The sequence below is a fragment of the Dromiciops gliroides genome, chromosome 4 (assembly GCF_019393635.1).
Source record: "Dromiciops gliroides isolate mDroGli1 chromosome 4, mDroGli1.pri, whole genome shotgun sequence".
Classification (NCBI taxonomy): Eukaryota; Metazoa; Chordata; class Mammalia; order Microbiotheria; family Microbiotheriidae; genus Dromiciops; species Dromiciops gliroides.
Genome location: NC_057864.1, coordinates 470000828 through 470018870, shown reverse-complemented (window position 1 = coordinate 470018870; position 18043 = coordinate 470000828). Strand labels below are relative to the sequence as shown.

Here is an 18043-nt window from a genome sequence, read left to right as displayed (position 1 = left end):
AGAGAGTGAGGCTGACGACTTTGCCCAACTCTGCCTCACTTAAATCCAGCTCATGCAGGAGTCAAGATGAGGCCCCGTGATGTCACTGGTCCTCTTCAAAAATGTAGGATGAACAACAAGATGATCACCAAGAGTGCAGTGGACAGAGTACTGGGCCTGGAGTCAGGAAGACCCGAGTTCAAATCCAACCTCAGACACTTACTAGATGTGTGAACCTGGTTTGCCTCAGTTCCTCATTTGTAAAATGAGCTGAAGAAGGAAATGGCAAAACACTCCAGTATCTTTGCCAAGAAAACCCCAAATGGGATCGAGAAGAGTCAGACATGACACAACAACAACAACAAATTGAGGTATGTTATCATGCAACATCCTTTGGAGTTAAATTGAATGGCCAATGAGATCACTCCCAACTCTCAAATTCTGTGATGGCTCCGTTCAGGGGCCACTTTCTACCAATGGTCTGTCCTGGTCTTCCCAGTTGTTAGTGCTTAGCCCTCTGAAATTATTTTGTATCTATCTTCTAAATAAATACAAAACAATTTCTATAGCAAGGTGACACAGCAGATAGAGCACTGGGCCTGAAGTCAAGAAGATCTGAGTTCAAATTTGACCCTAGACAATTAGCAGCTGGGATAATAATCTTCCAGGGTCATTGTGGGGATTAAATGAGATGATATATTTATAAAGTGTTTAGAACAGTGTCTGGCACATAGTAGCTGAAAATAAATGCTTTCATCATCATTATCACCACCATAACTGTTGTAACGATTGGAATGACGCCACCTGCTGGAGACTTACTGTAGAAGAGTTCTGCCCATGAAGCGAAGGTCTTTGAGGGCAAGACCAGGAGTCTTTTCTTTGGCGTCAGGAAGTGACGCGGGCTAGTGGGAGGAGGAAGGAAGAGACTGGCGCTCACTCTCACTCTCTTTCCTTTGGACTCTGGTGGAGAGTGGAGCTAGAAATGCGCTCTCCCTTTAACAGATAGAAATCTAGGCCTCTCTCTCTCTTTATCAAATTCTTATTCTCCTTAATAAATGCTTAAAAGTCTAACTCTTGCTAAAGCTTATAATTTATTGGCGACCACTCATTAGATATTTTAGACAGTTTAGCTAGAATTTTAGCCCTTAACACTGTACACAAGTTGCTTGACCCACAGCCCCTGCAGAATGCTAGTTCCTTGAAAGCGAGGACCATTTCATTTTTATCTTTGTATTCTCAGGATCCCCACATAGTGCCTGCAGGCACATAATAGGTTCTTAATGATCTTTCATCAACTTCCCCTGTAAAGTTTTCCAAATAAGTTTATATTCTAAACTGATTATTGTCTTTGGATACTATATCCTTACCCTTGTTCATCCCTACTCTTGTTTACAATTTTCATGCCCTTTTCAGTCCTCACTGTGATGGTTCATCTACATCTATAAAAAATGTTGGGGAAATGGTAGCATCGACTCTGTGTCAATATCAGTTTTTTGATCCATTGTCAATTTTTCAGGGCTAACAGCCTGTTTCAGCAGCTCGGCCTGGAGATGCCTGCCAAGCATCTCCTCATTTTTCTCCTAATACAGTACAAGCTGGATCCTCCCTCTTCTTAGAGGAGCTCGCCTTGAGAGCAACAGCAGCTATGTTCATGTTGATAGATATGCCTAAAGCTTTGGGGGTTCATATAATCTTCTGTCTCCTTTTCTGTCACTGTCCCTGCAGAAGTGGGAAGGGGTCCAGCACATAGGACCAAAGGCTATTTTGTATCTTTGCTTCGTGGATCACCATGACCAAACAATGGATCACAACTGGCTGGACCATTGGTTAGTTCTCTGTACTCCACCAAGCTGTTCCTAGAATAGAAAACTCTCATGTGGACTCTATTCCAAGCCCTCCCAGCCTAGTAGGAGGTCGGCCTGGCATGGAAGTCCTCTGGCACGGCCTTCAAGAATCAATAGCCAGAGCTTGTATGAACAAAAGGTGAGAACTATCTTTACATGTAACGGGAAAAAATAAATAAATAAAATAATTTATTTAAAAAAAAAAAAAAGAATCAATAGCCAGAAGCAAACTACATGGAATAGAGATTCACAGATTCACATAGAATCATCTTTTTTTAATGTTCTACTGTTTATATGGAATTTTTTTTTCTTTTTGTGTTTAGATTTTTTTCATTAAAAAAGATGGTAAGGGGGCAGCTAGATGGCGCAGTGGATAGAGCACCGGCCCTGGATTCAGGAGTACCTAAGTACCTAAGTTCGAATCCGGCCTCAGACACTTAACACTTACTAGCTGTGTGACCCTGGGCAAGTCACTTAACCCCAATTGCCTCAAAAAAAAAAAAAAAAGATGGTAAGGACTTGTGGCATCCTCCCTCCCTCCCTCCCTCCCTCCTCCTTGCCCCCAACTAAGCTGAGGTAGACAGGCTATGCAGGCAAGAAGCATATTATTAAGCACTCACTATGTACCAGGCGCTGTGCAAAGCCTTGGGAATACAAATAAAAGCAAAAAGAAAAGACAGTCCCTGCCCTCAAAGAGCTTCTATTCTAAAAGAAGAACACAACACATAGAAAGGAGATGATAAATGGGAATGGGGAGAGAAGGTGCCCACACAGGGGTACAGTAGGAAAGGCCAGAAGCACAGCTACCTCATTCAAAGAGTGGCCAGCCTGGGCTCATCCCCAAAACTGAGCCCCCCCAGAAGGAACTCATCAATGGGAGAAGGTGGCTGGCATGGCAGAAGAACGTTCTTGGGTGCGAACTCAGGGCCAGTTTTAGGCACTAGAACTCTGTGGACTTTGTGAAGATTTTTAAAATAAATTTAGAGTATCTCTCCAAAAAGCAGAAAAGAAAAAGTTTGTGAAAGCTATTAGACAATGTTTTACTAGGATTTTTCTGATGTGTTTGCTGTAATACCCTCAAATGGAACAGATGGTAAACTCTAATTTTAAAAGTTAATATATTAATATTTCTTTACCAGCAGGCTTGGTCGATGAAAGGCTACATTTAGTCATGTCGTTCTACAAGCTCATTAAGTTAATGAATTTGTGAAGCTTTTGCTATTTGCTTCTTCTTTTTATTTTTTTAGTGTGAGTGAATTTAGCACTCATAATTGAGTGCGTGATAGAACATGGTTGGCTTGAGACAGGTAGTGAGTATAAATATAAGCTCTCCCTACAGAGCTCCATTAATTCACTTCTAATCTTGAAATGCAAAGCATCTGCTCCCCAAGGCCGGGGCCTCAAGCAGAGACTGCCCATCCTGTCCAGCAAGTTTAGAATGAAAAATGGTGCGCACTGGGCAAGAAATGCCTAGTGTTCCCTATTTATATCTAACTGGAATATCATTCAAATGCCCACAAGGTCCCACAGCTAACCCCAGCAAATCACCCTGAACAAGAGACTCCCCCATTCCTGTGCACCTATTTTTGATTCTTAATTCTTTTAATTGTATAGAATACAATCTATTGGTAACAGGGATATGAAATATTCTAGTGAAGACAGTTTTCATTTTAACCACGATGATAAATGAACTAGAATGGTATTAAGCACAATCAGAAAAATTATTTGCTTTGTAGAAAGTCAGGTGCAAATTGATAAATCAGCTTTCTAGCATTTACCAAAATTAAAGCAATAGGATTTATGAATATTATTAGACAGGAACTAGAGCTAGCAGGGTCCCTAGAAATGCAGAGAGGGGTGCTCAGGAAGATAGGGGCCTCCTCAATGACTTAGACAATCCTTTCATTTGCAAATTCCCAATTTCCTGAATTGCTTCACATCCAACCCCATACAAGATATAACAGCAACAAGTTGAAAAGCAGTATATTCAAGAATAATTTTTCCCAACAAATTATAACACCTGAAAGTATCCTTTCAGCATCTGAATTTCCTTATTTGAGACCCCAAAGATTAGAGAGTGTTTTTCTGAAGGGGAGAACATTATTTTTTTTTGGGGGGGGGATGACAATGAGGGTTGAGTGACTTGCCCAGGGTCACACAGCTAGTAAGTGTCAAGTGTCGGAGGCTGGATTTGAACTCAGGTCCTCCTGAATCCAGGACCAGTGCTTTATCCACTGAACCACCTAGCTGTCCTGAGAACATTATTTCTAAGAGATGAGCAACAACAGGAATTCAACGGAAACAAGCAGAAGGCGGAGCAAGTCCATCCTAAGAAGGAAGAAGAAAAGCTCATGGACCACCCCAGGGCAAGCTTTCTTTTGGGAGAGGGTTCTCCAAATAGACAGTTTCAGTTTTATAAGGCCTGGTATGGGGGGGGGGGGTAAGTCTCCTGGAGTGCCTTGGGTAGGCCTGCTTTTCTCATTTCAAAGTCACAAGGATGGGGGCAGCTAGATGGCGCAGTGGATAGAGCACTGGCCCTGGAGTCAGGAGTACCTGAGTTCAAATCCGGCCTCAAACACTTAACACTTACTAGCTGTGTGACCCTGGGCAAGTCACTTAACCCCAACTGCCTCACTAAAACAAAACAAAACAAAGTCACAAGGACCCAGAGGGTCATCTGCTCTAATCCTACAGCCCCGGGGGCCATCCAGCCTCTGGATGCCCACTGCCAGCGAGGCAACCTATTCCATCAGAAAGTTCTCCCTTACAGAGCTAGAACATGCCTCCCCCTGCCTCCCCCTTCTCCCAGTCCTTCCCCTCATTACCTCTCTCCTGGACTATTTACAGCCTCCCACGTGGTTCCTTCAGGCCCCCCCACCCCAGCCCCCTCAGTCTCTTCCTAGAGTCCACTGTCCAGACTGCTGTGGAAATGACCTCCACTTCGATGCCCTGCTCAGAAAGCCTTCGGCGCCATTGATGGCTCTGGGTTAGAGTATTTGGGTCTTGGCCTGGCATTCAGGGCCTCCGCAATCTGCCTCCTCTCTAGCCTCCACACCGCAGTCACTGGGCCTGGAAGGCTCTCAGGCCAAGGACTCCTGAAGCCCTCCAGGCTCCGCCCAGGGCTCTCTCCCTCCTCAAGTTCCCAGAATTTGATCTGGCCAACAGTTACCAAGTGCCTCGGCCAAGGGCAAGGCCTTGGGGGAGGCACTGAGACTGGCCTGTGTCTGCACACGACTTCCCAGCCTGCCCCCAAGAGAGTGCCCGCTTCCTGAGGGCATCCACAGCACCCTGGGCAGGGCCAGACACATCAGGAGCCTTCCTTCAATGCTGGCTGGATGGCTGACCTGGATCCCAGCACACAGCCCCCCTCCCCACCACACACACAGATTTCCAAGTGCCCAAACTCACTGACGTTAGGAGAGGAAGCTTAGTGACGAGCAGAAGGCGTCTGAGGCAGTGGGCACAGAAGACTTCGGGCCCCACGCCCCCCAGCAGCGCTGTTTCCCAGGGAGAATCAAGCAAGGCCCTTACCTCCAGCAGAAGACGCACTTGTTTGCGCATGCCAGGCTCGGCGTGGTCTCCATACAGCGGTGGCTTTCAATGCCATAGAAAGTGTGCTTGTAGCAGCCTCCTCTGCCCCGCAGCATGGACTGTGAGAAACCAAACCAACAGCAGATTAATTTACATACACGAGTCAAGGGCTTGAAATTATGACATCAATGACTTTAAAGATAATAACACATCTTTCTCCCCAAGAGGGAATGAGAGAAGACAGCACCCAGCGCCTGTTGATTCAACCCAGTGCAACAGCCCTGGGGCTCAGTAACACTAAGAGATCAGCAACAAAGGCCTAAGTAATTTGATTTAATTTTTAGTATCCTTTGTTCTTCCATCTCCTTCCCTCTTCTCCCCTACCCCCACTCCTAGCCAAGGAGCCATCTCTTGTAACACTGACTAAAAGGAGGAAAAAACAGTTGAGCCAAGCCAACCAACACTTCTGACAGCAGGTGCACTATTCCCCATCCATGGTCCACCACCTCTCCAAAGAAGGAAGCAAAGGAATGTCTCGATTTTCAAATCCATCCATGAACTGACTGAAGAAGGCAGAGTGATTTAGGCAACCATGAATAATGAAGTGTAACCTTGCTTATTCCAGAATAACCTAGAGCAGACCTTTCAGTTGACACAAGAGTCTGTGACAAAACAAATATTTATACATTCATGTCAACAGCACACAATTCGTGACTGCCCCTTACTGAAATACAATAACCCGCAGGCTGATTAATCACCACAAGATGCTCCAGTCTTTTGTCTAAAGTAATTGGTTTCCCCAAGTTCTCTCTTGCTCAGGACTCGTGGTAGTTCAGAGGTTTGGTTTTTAATGCTTTCAGATGTCTTGTTTCTAAAGTAAAAATATTCCAGCTCAGATTTAGTCATTAGTCTTGAGAACCAGATATCAAACCCCATCGTGGTTTAAACACATGTGGATGTATGTGCACGTGTGCCGGCCGTGATTCTCTCCTGCCTGATGCGCCGGGGGCAGGCCTCCCCTCCCCGATGGGGGCATATGCTGCACTCTGTTTGTTGCTGGCATTTCACTAAGAGTTACAGATGCCCTAACTTCTAAATTGTCACAGAAAGGGGGTTTTCAATAGAGCTGATAGAGATTACAAAAGCACAGAGTATTATAATATCCATTGCTTCCCCACCCACATAAAGATGAATGAGGCAATGAAAGAGCTCACTTGGGGAGGCTCCATGAAATGGCCCCATCCCCCTTCCTCTCACCCCTCCCAGCCTTACAGATGGGCAGAAGCTGGGCTGACAGTCCCTCTCCACCCCTTCCCCTGCTCCCCAGCTCAGGAATGGAAATGAGCCTCCCTCTACGTTGACTGGCTGGATGCAGGGCCTAACCCGTTCTTGGATACCTGCCAATTCTAAATATTGTTTCTGTTATTCTTGTTCTCTTGGAGTTGATTTAATGGAATCTTTGAATGGAATTAGTCTTCACAGCAAGGAAAAGCACATGAGTTTGACAAGGGCAAAGAGAAGACCCCCAAGAATGTCTTACATCAAAATCTCGCAACCTCCCCACTCCTGATGGGCACATTTAGCCAAATCGCAGAGCGGGGGCCAAGATCTCGGTCAGGGTTGCACAGTGAGGGCAGAAGCAACCGCAGACAAGGCTCCTTGGCCAGGCTCCCAAGCTATAGCAGTGAAACCATCAAAATGAAAGACTTGAAGATGCCCTGGAGGAAGATATGGCAGACCAGAAGCAAGGTCTGGTCTTAAAGTTACATGAACAGAAGATACAAGCAGGGTATATACTGTAAACAAATAAAACCTGAAAATTTATCTGACAGAGGCGAGAACACTGAACTAGAAGTCGAGATTAATCAACTAGTCCTGTAATCATGAGCAAATCACTCGACATCCCTGGACCACAGCTTCCACATTTGGCAAGTGACAGGAGTCTGGTGCTCACTTTCTATGGTCCTATATGTTAATAAGTGGCGCCACAGTGCACAGAGCACCAGGCCTGGAGTCAGGAAGACTCATCTTCCTGAGTTCAAGTCTTCCCGCAGACACTTCCTAGCTGTGTGACTCTGGGCAAGTCACTTAACCCTGCTTGCCTCAGTTTCTTCATCTGTCAAATGAGCTGGAGAAGGAAATGGCGAACCACTCCAGTATCTCTGCCAAGAAAATCTCAAGTGGGGTTATCTGAACAACAAAATATTTAATATATACATGTATAATGGACATATAGTTACTGCACATATGGTAATTACCCCCAGTTTTCATAAATGACTATAATTAATATTACTTTTACATGACAAAATCAAGTTTTTACTTTTTCTTTTTTTTTCTAGGATCTATAAATAGCATTTATAGTTAAATTTTTTTCTTAATATGCCATTTAGTACTAATTTTATACAAACATATTCTCAAAACCATATTCATGGGGCAGCTAGGTGGCACAGTAGATAGAGCACTGGCCCTGGATTCAGGAGGACCTGAGTTCAAATCCGGCCTCAGACACTGAACACTTACTAGCTATATGACCCTGGGCAAGTCTCTTAACCCCAATTGCCTCACCAAAAAAAAAACAAAAACCCATATTCATTAAAAGACAAAAGGTCCTCAATCCAATCCCCAATCATTACGTTCCCTAGATTCTTCCCTGCTAGTAACCCAAGGGCCAAAGATACCGACACTGTTTTCCATCTCCCGGTCCTTTGGATGTCCTCCCCAAGTCCCCAACCTGAAAGGTCCCTGAACAGCAAACCCTGCTGTTCTCTAATCCCCATCCCTTAACGCTAATGGATCTAGTGGCAAGAAGCCATCTGCTAAATGTTTTAGCCACTTAAAGATTCAGATACTTCAAAAATTTCAAACTGGAAGGATCCTCAAAGGTCGCCTAGCCAAGGCCCTTCATTTTATAGATGAGGAAACCATAAGAAGGAAATTAAACAGCTGGCTTAGAACAAGATGTCTAAGACTTAAGACTAAGGTTCCTGAACCACTGTCTACAATAAAAGTTCCCGGTCAGGGATGAAGCACGCCGACAAAGGCTGTTGAGCATGAATCTTCCCTCTTTCCCACCAATCTAATCAAAAGAGTTTTAAACTAAAAGAATAGAGAAAAGGATAAAATTGTCTATGGAGGGGGCGGCTAGGTGGCGCAGTGGTTAGAGCACCGGCCCTGGAGTCAGGAGGACCTGAGTTCAAATCTGGCCTCAGACACTTAACACTTACTAGCTGTGTGGCCCTAGGCAAGTCACTTAACCCCAATTGCCTCACCGAAAAAAAAAAAAAAAAGGATGTGGAGAAGTTGAGGCTCCCTCTGCTTGCCCTCAAGGGGCAGGCCTAGAAGCAATGGGCAGAAGTTGTGAAAGGCAAACTTGGACTTCACAAAGGAAAAACTACCCAACAAGTAGCGCTATCTCAAAGGGAACTGAGCCACCACCAGGAGGCTTCGGGCAAAGGCTGAACAAGTCCTTGGTGGGTGGGTGGGTCATGGCAAGGATTCTTTCCCAGAGATGGGTTGGACTGGGTGGCCATTTGGTCTCTTCCAACTTTTAAATTCTAGAAAGTTCTGTGAACCTGAAGATCAGGGAAGTCAACAGAACTGCCCGAGTCCCACAGCTGGTCAGTAGAGCCTGGCCAAGAACCTCAACACCTGCTTCTGCTTTTTGCAAAACAGCCATACCCCAAGCTATGGAGGCATGGGGGAGGCGGGGCAGAACACACCCAGGAAGAGGGCCGAAGGCAAACTCTGCCAGGCTCCTGGTTCTGCCGAGGTCTCCTGCTCACTTCTAACTGTTCATGGAAAAGGAGAAGCTGCTCACAGAGGAATTTTTGTCTTAGATAGCCAGGATCAACCATAACACTGCTCCCAAGTCACATCAAAAATGCCTGCACCATGACTTATATGGTCATGTTTTACATAATTGCACATGTATAACCTAGATCTGATTGCTTACCACCTCAGGGAGAGGGGAGGGGAGGGAGAGAGGGAATGAGAGAAGGATAGAATTTAGAACTCAAAACTTTAAATAAATAGATGAAGGAATGAATGAATGAATAAATAGTGCCTGCACCTGACTGCTGACAGCAGCATCAACAGGAGCCAACAAAGCTGCTACTCTTCTGATGTGTAGTGCTGCTCCAAAGCAAACTTCAGGGAGTGTATATGCACGTGTGTGTGTGTGTGTGTGTGTGTGTGTGTGTGTGTGTGTGTGTAATATAAATTATGTATGTTTTATATAAACTATATTTTACACAAAATATAGTTTATATTTATATTTTTATACAAAATGTATTTTGTTTATATTTTAAGTAAAATGTATCTTATATTTCATTTTTATCTAAAATACCTATTTTTACATCAAATATCTTTTATATATTATATACACACATCATATACAGGGTGTCCCAAAAATCTGACTGTCTCATTAAGGCATTAAAGCCACAAAAACTTCTGGGACAGTGCATGGAGGGTGTGTGTGTGTTTGTGTGTGTGTGTGTGTGTGTGTGTGTGTGTGTGTGTGTGTGTGTGTGTGTGTGTGTGTGTAAATATGCGTATGCTGTAGAACAGATTTCGACAAGATTTTAACGATTCAATAAATACCTTGGTCCAGCGGCACAGCTTCACCCCGGAGTGGCTCCCAATCAATTGATAACCTGCCAAGGGAAGCAGAACTCAGTCAGTCGTGGGCCACCCCACATGCTACCAAGCAGAAAATCCCTGCTTCACTGGCCACTCCCATCACCATCTGCCACAGATGTTGGCAAAGGAATCAATCAGAGGTCAGAGGTTAGATGAGGTAGCTCCTAAGGTCCCACGCAACACCAAAGTAGGTTGTTTTTTTAAGTTAAGAATTCCCTACAGCAATAGACATTTGCCATTAGCTGTGTGACCCTGGATGAGGAAGGAAGTCTTTAACCTCTCTGGACACCAGCATCCTTCTCTGTAAATCAGAGATCATCCATCACAACTATTGTTTATTGCTCATTCCTACATATTTAATCTCTACTGGTATCTTTGCTCTTTTTACAGCCCCTTCTTTTCCCAATGCATCACTCTCCCCACCCCCAAATCCAATAAACCAAAAATAAAATAGGGGGGAGGAAGGCACCACTGGGGACACTCACCCCAGCCCGATGGTACATCCAGTGACTCTGGGCTCCCACCACCTCCCTCACAGGGCTTGGTGATGTCAGAGCACCCTGACACTGCTAAATAAATGGGAGGAGGGTTCTTGTTTTTATCTGTTTACAGGGTCAGGGGTTCCAAATATGTGACATCATTATGTAAAGGGCTCCCAGTGTGCAAACTCCCTTCACCCTGTAACTCACAGTCTTAGAGAGTTGTCCCGGGCACCAAAGGGCTTCACAACTTGCCCAGAGTCCAGCAGGGTAAAAGTGGAGGGACCAAGGTTCAGCCTGAGTCTTCTGACTCTAAACCCCAGGCCCTTTCCACTTCACCACACTGCCCATCTTTCCAATAACGGAACCTAAGGTTACAATAGCTTGCTCGGCAGCTACACTGCAGCCGTAGGGAAAACCATGTCGTGAGCTGGGAACACGTGGTGGGATCCCGATACAGGATGACAACACAGCCGGCAGCATGCCCCCCTCACCCCAGCCCAGCCAGCCCAAGTCTCCCTGGACCCACACATGCTAGGTCTGAAGCTGCAGAGCTCAGGAAGTTCAGCCTCTGAGGACGCTGATGTGCTTAGACCATTTTTCAGAACTAACTGATCACATCTTTCATCCCAGAGGTGAACAACGTCAACAGGACCCGGAAATTTCCCATCTGTAACAAGCCACTGTCAGCAGCAGCAGACCAGGGGAGGTGGAATCAGACTACTCTGTCTACACCACAACTTAATAAGTCCCAAACAGGCCCCAAGGCTTTACAAACCTTCAAGTATGATATAAATGCCAGGTCCTGCTGGGGGTGGCATTGTCATTCCTGAGTCTAAGGAAGAAGACTGCCTTCCTAGAGCAAAGGAGATGAGACAAGAGGAAAGCAGAGGTGATCCAAAGGTCTGGCCCAGTCAGTCATTCATTCAAGTGCCCGGGACACCATTAACCAAGGATCTGAGTTGTTCACAGGAGGCAGTTGCCAATGAGAGAGCACAAAGACTAGGAATCCACCCAGGACGAGAAAGCCAAAGTGTGGAATGGTATCTGCTTCCCAGAAGCCTGGATCTTCTTATTCCAGAGGCCTTACCCTGACTGGCACCAATGCCCTTGGGGGTCCTGGGCTAATCCAACTCTCTCTCTCTCTCTCTTTTTTTTTTTTTTTGGTGAGGCAATTGGGGTTAAGTGACTTGCCCAGGGTCACACAGCTAGTAAGTGTCAAGTGTCTGAGGCCAGATTTGAACTCAGGTCCTCCTGAATCCAGGGCTGGTACTCTATCCACTGTGCCACCTAGCTGCCCCCAAAAGACATCAATTATGTTTGGATTTGTTTGGTTTGGTTTGCGGGGCAATGAGGGTTTAGTGACTTGCCCAGGGTCACACAGCTAGTAAATGTTGTGACAATTGGAGTGATGCCACCTGCTGGAGAGTTACTGTAGAAAAGCTCTGCCATGAGGAGAAGATGTCTGAGGGCAAGCCATGTGGCTTGGGAGGTCAGTTCCTTGGCGTCAGGAAGTGATGTTTGCTCATGGGTACTGTCGATCCAAGCTACCAGCTTGGAGGGGTGGGGGGGGGGGGATGAGATGTTTCCGGTTTTCACAGGAGGCTTCTGGGAGGAAGAAGGGGTGAGGCTCTCTCTCTTTCGTCAGGACCTCATGGGAAGGGGAGCTAGAAATGCTGGATCCCTGAGATAGATAGATGTAGGCATCTAGGCCTCTTTCTCTTCACCAAATTCTTATGCTCCTTAATAAATGCTTAAAAGTCTAAACTCTTGCTAAAGCTCCTAATTTATTGGCAACCACTCATTAGAATTTTAGCCACATTACAGAAACCAACCATTCAGTGTCAAGTGTCTGAGGCTGGATTTGAAGTCAGGTCCTCCTGAATCAGGGCCAGTGCTTTATCCACTGCGCCACCTAGCTGCCCCCAACTCTCTCTTACTGACTCCCCTGCTTCCTACTCGGAGGGTTCACATGCCTCTCAACCGCTGGAGGAAAAGGAAGGGCCTTGGGACTTAGAGGCCAGGGCTTTCTGAACTTGCAGGAGACTTGACAGAGATGAAAGATTAAACAAAACCAATTTGTAAAGCCACTGAACCACCCTTACCAGAACCTCAAAATGTACAGCCCAGAAAAGTATTTCTCCAAGTCATCTTCCAGCCTATACTAGACACGACACCGATGCCAAGGAAGAACAAGAGGGAGAGCCCAAGTCCCTGAGACTGAGAAAGCGTAAAAATGTTCCTCCAAGGTCTCATTCAGGGCGGGTAAGGGTATGAAACTGTTTCTATGAGGATCAGCAAAGTCATTCACTTTTGTACGCTCCTTTCCAGTTTACAAACACTTGGAGTCTTATCGTTCCTCTTTAGAAATGAAGCCCATATGGGTCAGAGGTAAAAGGCTGACCAAGACATGACATCAGTGAGCAGGGAGGTTGGTTCCTCTGTCTCCCATACTGGGGAGTCTTCCCAATATAGGAGAGTCATCCTTCTGGAAGGAAAATGGGGTCACGGGTGACCTTTGACGCTTGTCTGTTTGAATTTTCAGCTCCATAACAGTCTACAAGTGTTTTATCTCTAAAAGACAATGTATTCACCTTCAAGGGAAATAGAGCCCCGGAAAATCCAGATAACACGAGCCCCTGACAAGGGAAACTCAGGCCTCCTCCCTGGACGAACATGAAAGCAGCAAAGCTTCTCTATCGTGAATGGTAACCTAAGGGACATAAAGGGAAATTGCCTCTTGTTTCACTCCTCTGTGATGAAGCCCTGGGAAACTCAGTCTCTTCTCCACAGGAGGGTCGCCACATCTATCTGAGGGGCAGGAAGCACACGGTAGGAGGGTGCCCCTAGATCTGTTTCACCCCCAAGGTGGGCTCCAAAGGCTAAAGCTCTATCACCTGTTTAACGTCTAACAAAAGAATCTGGTCAGTAAATTGAGTTTCTACACATTATCAAAAATTGTAAAAACCCCATATCCAAGGTCGCCTGCATTCTCCCAAGGGGCTTGCTGGATTTCATCATGGAAACATCATCACCAATGGGGAGTCAATATGATGTGTTAGAGAGAATACTAAGGCCCCAACCAAGACAACCAGCTGTGCCTCATAGGATCACAGATTTACATCAAGAAGTGAACTTAGAGGGGCAGCTAGGTGGCGCAGTGGATAGGGCACCGGTCCTGGATTCAGGAGGACCTGAGTTTAAATCCAACCTCAGACACTTGACACTTACTAGCTGTGTGACCCTGGGCAGGTCACATAACCCTCCTTGCCCTGCAAAAAAAAAAAAAAAGTAACCTTAGCAACCATCAAGGTCAACTCTCTTCTTTAACAAATGAAACTGAGGCACATCAAGGTTAGGTGACTTGCCCAGTAGCACATAACTAGTAAGTATCCGAGGAAGGATGTGAACCTAAGTCAAACAAGATTATATTGATAAAGCACCTAGCACTTTGGAGGGCACACAGTAGGCCCTTGATGGCTGCTATTCCCTTCTGTTAAGCCCCTTCCTGCCTCCAAGCCCACTCTGGTAGGCTGCCTCATTTCTCACTAAGTCTTCCTAATAATCAGAGCTGTCCATAAATGGATAGAGCCCCCCAGGAGGTAATGGGTTTTCCCTCCTTCAAGGTCTTTACACGAAAGCTGTATTTTCCATAGAGTACATTCTTATTCAGGCACAATTTGGACCAGCTAGCCTCTGTGACCTAATCTCTCTGGGCCTCAGTTTCATCACTTAATTCAACAAGCATTTATTTATTCATTTATTAAGCACCTACTACACACTGGGAACAGTGCTAGGAGCCCATGATACAAAGACAAAAAAAAAAAACCACTCCCTGCCCTCAGAAAGCTAAGTCTACTGAAGGGTTACAATGTGGATACAAGTAATTAGACACAAAATACATGCAAAGTAATGTCCAGAAGGTGGCGCCATTGTGCACAGAGCGCTGGGCCTGGAGTCAGCAAGACTCACTTTCCTGCACTCAAATCTGGCCTCAGATACTTCCTAGCTGTGTGACCCTGGGCAAGTCACTTTACCCTGTTTGCCTCAGTTTCCTCATCTGTCAAATGAGCTGGAGAAGGAAATCGGGAAAAAGAAAAGGAAAAAAAAAAAAAGAAGGAAAAGGCAAATCACTCCAGTATCACGGCTAAAAAAAACCCACATGGGGTCACAAAGAGTTAAACAAAACTGAACCAAAGGGTTTCAAAGTGGAGGAGGGAGGAAATTCTAGCTATAGGATACTATTTGTACAAAGGTACAGAATCAGAAAATGGAGACATGGGGATCACATAACTGCAAAGTGAGCGTGATGACATTATGTTCCTTTTTTTCTTTTTTCTTTTCTTTTTTTTTTTTTTTAAGTGAGGCAATTGGGGTTAAGTGACTTGCCCAGGGTCACAGAGCTAGTAAATGTTAAGTGTCTGAGGCTGGATTTGAACTCAGGTCCTCCTGACTCCAGGGCCAGTGCTCTATCCACTGCGCCACCTAGCTGCCCCGACATTATGTTCTCACCAGGTGACTATAAGAATCCAATGAGATAAGTATGCAAAGCACTTTATAAGTTATAAAACCATATACAAGATCTCCCAAATGTCTTCATATGGTTTTAAGTAATTAAAGCTTTAAACTGCACTAAGATTTTGGGGACACTGTGTGTAGTCTATAGGGATCTCCCAAATTTATTCTAACAAATTTAAGCTCCTAGAACCCTAGGTAGAATAAAAAAAAAAAAAGATTCAGTAACTCCAGAACTCATCACTATTTCCTGGGAAGGGGTGTTAAGTGACTTGTAAATATGACTTGAAGAAGTATTAAACAAATTGGTGCAGCCAAGCCTGTCTCTGACTGCGTGCAGAATCAAAGCCTAATTCATCGCATAACTATGGATGACAGCATTTGCCAAGAGTCAGGCCGGAGCTGGTTAAAGAAGGAACTAGAGGCTCTGGTGTCTGCCACGCAGAGAACCCATGCCGTCCACACTGCAAAGAAGCTAAGGGCTGGAGAGCAAGCCCACGTCCCAAAGCGAATGAAGGCCAGGTTCTGTCACAACATCTCCAACTGGCCCCAAATGGATAATGTTTGAAAAGCCTTCACCCATGAAGAAACCCAGGAGTCCAGAAAAACAAGCCTTTCATGCTCTGAGAAAGCATTAAGCAGAGAAATATGGAACTGTCTCTTAAGGGGGCAGCTGTTGTTGAGTTGTTTCAGTCGTGTCTGACCCTTCGTGACCCCATTTAGGGTTTTCTTGGCAGTGATGCTGCACCGGTTTGCCATTTCCTTCTCCAGCTCATTTTACAGAGGAGGAAACTGAGTCAAATAGGGTAAAGTGACTTACCCAAGATCACACAGCTAGTAAATGTCTGAGGCTGAACTGGAACTCATGAGGAGGAGTCTTCCTGACTCGAGGCCTGGCCTCTATCCATTCCACCTTCCAGGTGCCTCTTAAGGGGGCAAGTACATCACAAATAAACCAAGGACCAAGTCCCCAGAATGTCTTCAAAGTCATTAAGAGTAACCCTCCAAGGTGATACCATAGGTAAATTAGGAGAGAAAGGAATAGTGTACCTATCAGATCTTTGGAAAGGAAAACAGTTTTTGACCAAACAAGAGATAGAGTATATTATAAAATGCAAAATGGATGATTTTGATTGTATTAAATTAAAAATTTTTTGTACAAACAGAAGCAATGCATCCAAAATTAGAAGGGAGGCAGAAAGCTGGGAAACGATTTTTGAGGCCAGTACTTCTGATAAAGGCCTCATCTCTAAAATATATAGGGAATTAAATCAAATTTATAAGAATCCAAGTCCTTCCCCAATTGAGAAATGGTCAAAGGATATGAACAGGCAGTTTTCTGATGAAGAAACCAAAGCTATCTATTCCCATATGAAAAAATGCTCTAAATTTCTAATGATTAGAGAGATGCAAATTAAAACAACTCTGAGGTACCACCTGACACCTATCAGATTGGCTAAAATGACAAAAAAGGAAAATAATAAACATTGGAGAAGCTGTGGGAAAATTGGAACACTAATGCATTGTTGGTGGAGCTGTGAACTGATCCAACCATTCTGGAGAGCAATTTGGAATTATGCCCAAAGGGCAATAAAGCTGTGCATACCCTTTGACCCACCAATTCCACTTTTAGGTCTTTTTCCCAAAGAATTCATGGAAGGGGGAAAGGGACCCACATGTACAAAAATATTTATAGCTGCTCTTTACGTGGTAGCAAGGAATTGGAAGTTGAGGGGGTGCCCATCAATTGAGGAATGGCTGCACAAGTTGTGGTATATGAATACAATGGAATACTATTGTGCTGTAAGAAATGATGAGCAGGAAGAGTTCAGAGAAACCTGGAGGGTCTTACGTGAGCTGATGATAAGTGAGATGAGCAGAACCAGAAGAACATTGTACACGGTATCATCAACATTGAGTGTTGACCTACTGTGATGGACTATATTCTTCTCACCAATGCAATGGTACAGAAGAGTTCCAGGGAACTCATGATAGAAGAGGATCTCCAAATCCAAGAAAAAAAAAAAAGAACTGTGGAGTATAGATGCTGATTGAATCATACTATTTCTTTTGTTTTGGGTGCTGTTGTGTTTTTTTTCTATTTTGAGGTTTTGCATCATTGCTCTGATTTTTTCTCTTATAACAGGACTAATGCAGAAATAGGATTAATGTTATTATGTGTATATATGTGTGTATAGATATATATATGTATATGTATATAGATATATAGATATAACCTATATCAGATTACCTGCTGTCTTGGGGAGGGGGGAGGGAGGGGAGGGAGGGAGAAAAATCTGAAATTGTAAAGCTTGTATAAACAAAAGTTGAGAACTATCTTTACATGTAACGGAAAAAATAAAATACTTTATATGTAAAAAAAAGAGTTTAGGAGGGGATTCTCAATCTGGATTCTATGAACAATGCACAGATAAAGAGAGACAGATAGAAGATAGATAGATAGATAGATAGATAGATAGATAGATAGATAGATAGATAGATAGATAGATAATGGATAATTAACTAAATTTCAAAATTATTAGTTTCTTTTGTAATCTTATATATTTTACCTATTTAAAAATATCATTCTGAGGAGGGTTCCAATGGATTTGCCAAATAGGCAAGAGAAACCATGACTCCAAAGGTTAAAAACCTTTGCTCTAGAATCCCCTGAATGCCATACTGAGGCAATAAAATAGGAATGAGGGGGAAACAAGTATTTATTTAAAATATATTGTTCAGAGAGAGGGCTCATTAGCATCATTGGCTAGATTTGAAATCAGGAATAGTTAGGTTTCCATCTTTGATTGATGATTGATTGATGATTATCAGCTTATATGACTGGACAAGTCCCAATTTCTATGTGTTTTTCCTAATATGGAAGGAACCTCAGAGGACATAGTCAAACTCCCTGATTTTACAACTAAGGAAGAGGTCTAAAGAGGCTATGTATCTTGCCCAAGGTCGTATTAGTACTAAATGACAAAAGGAGCATTTGAACATAGATCCCATGACTCCAAATCCAATGTTCTTTCTACTGTTGTCTCTCAAATTTGG

The 18043-nt window shown here is 44.2% G+C and overlaps 1 protein-coding gene across 1 annotated transcript in view; it reads right to left on the bottom strand.

Annotated features, from left to right (window-relative positions):
- LOC122753604 (S-adenosyl-L-methionine-dependent tRNA 4-demethylwyosine synthase TYW1-like) overlaps positions 1–18043 on the bottom strand; it is a 244033-nt gene that overhangs the window by 155355 nt on the left and 70635 nt on the right. Inside the window, exons 9-10 of the mRNA XM_044001116.1 lie at positions 9954–10006; positions 5355–5473 (exon numbers count right to left, since the gene is read on the bottom strand). Coding sequence (XP_043857051.1) covers positions 5355–5473; positions 9954–10006 — 172 coding nt within the window. The remainder of the gene's footprint in view (positions 1–5354; positions 5474–9953; positions 10007–18043) is intronic.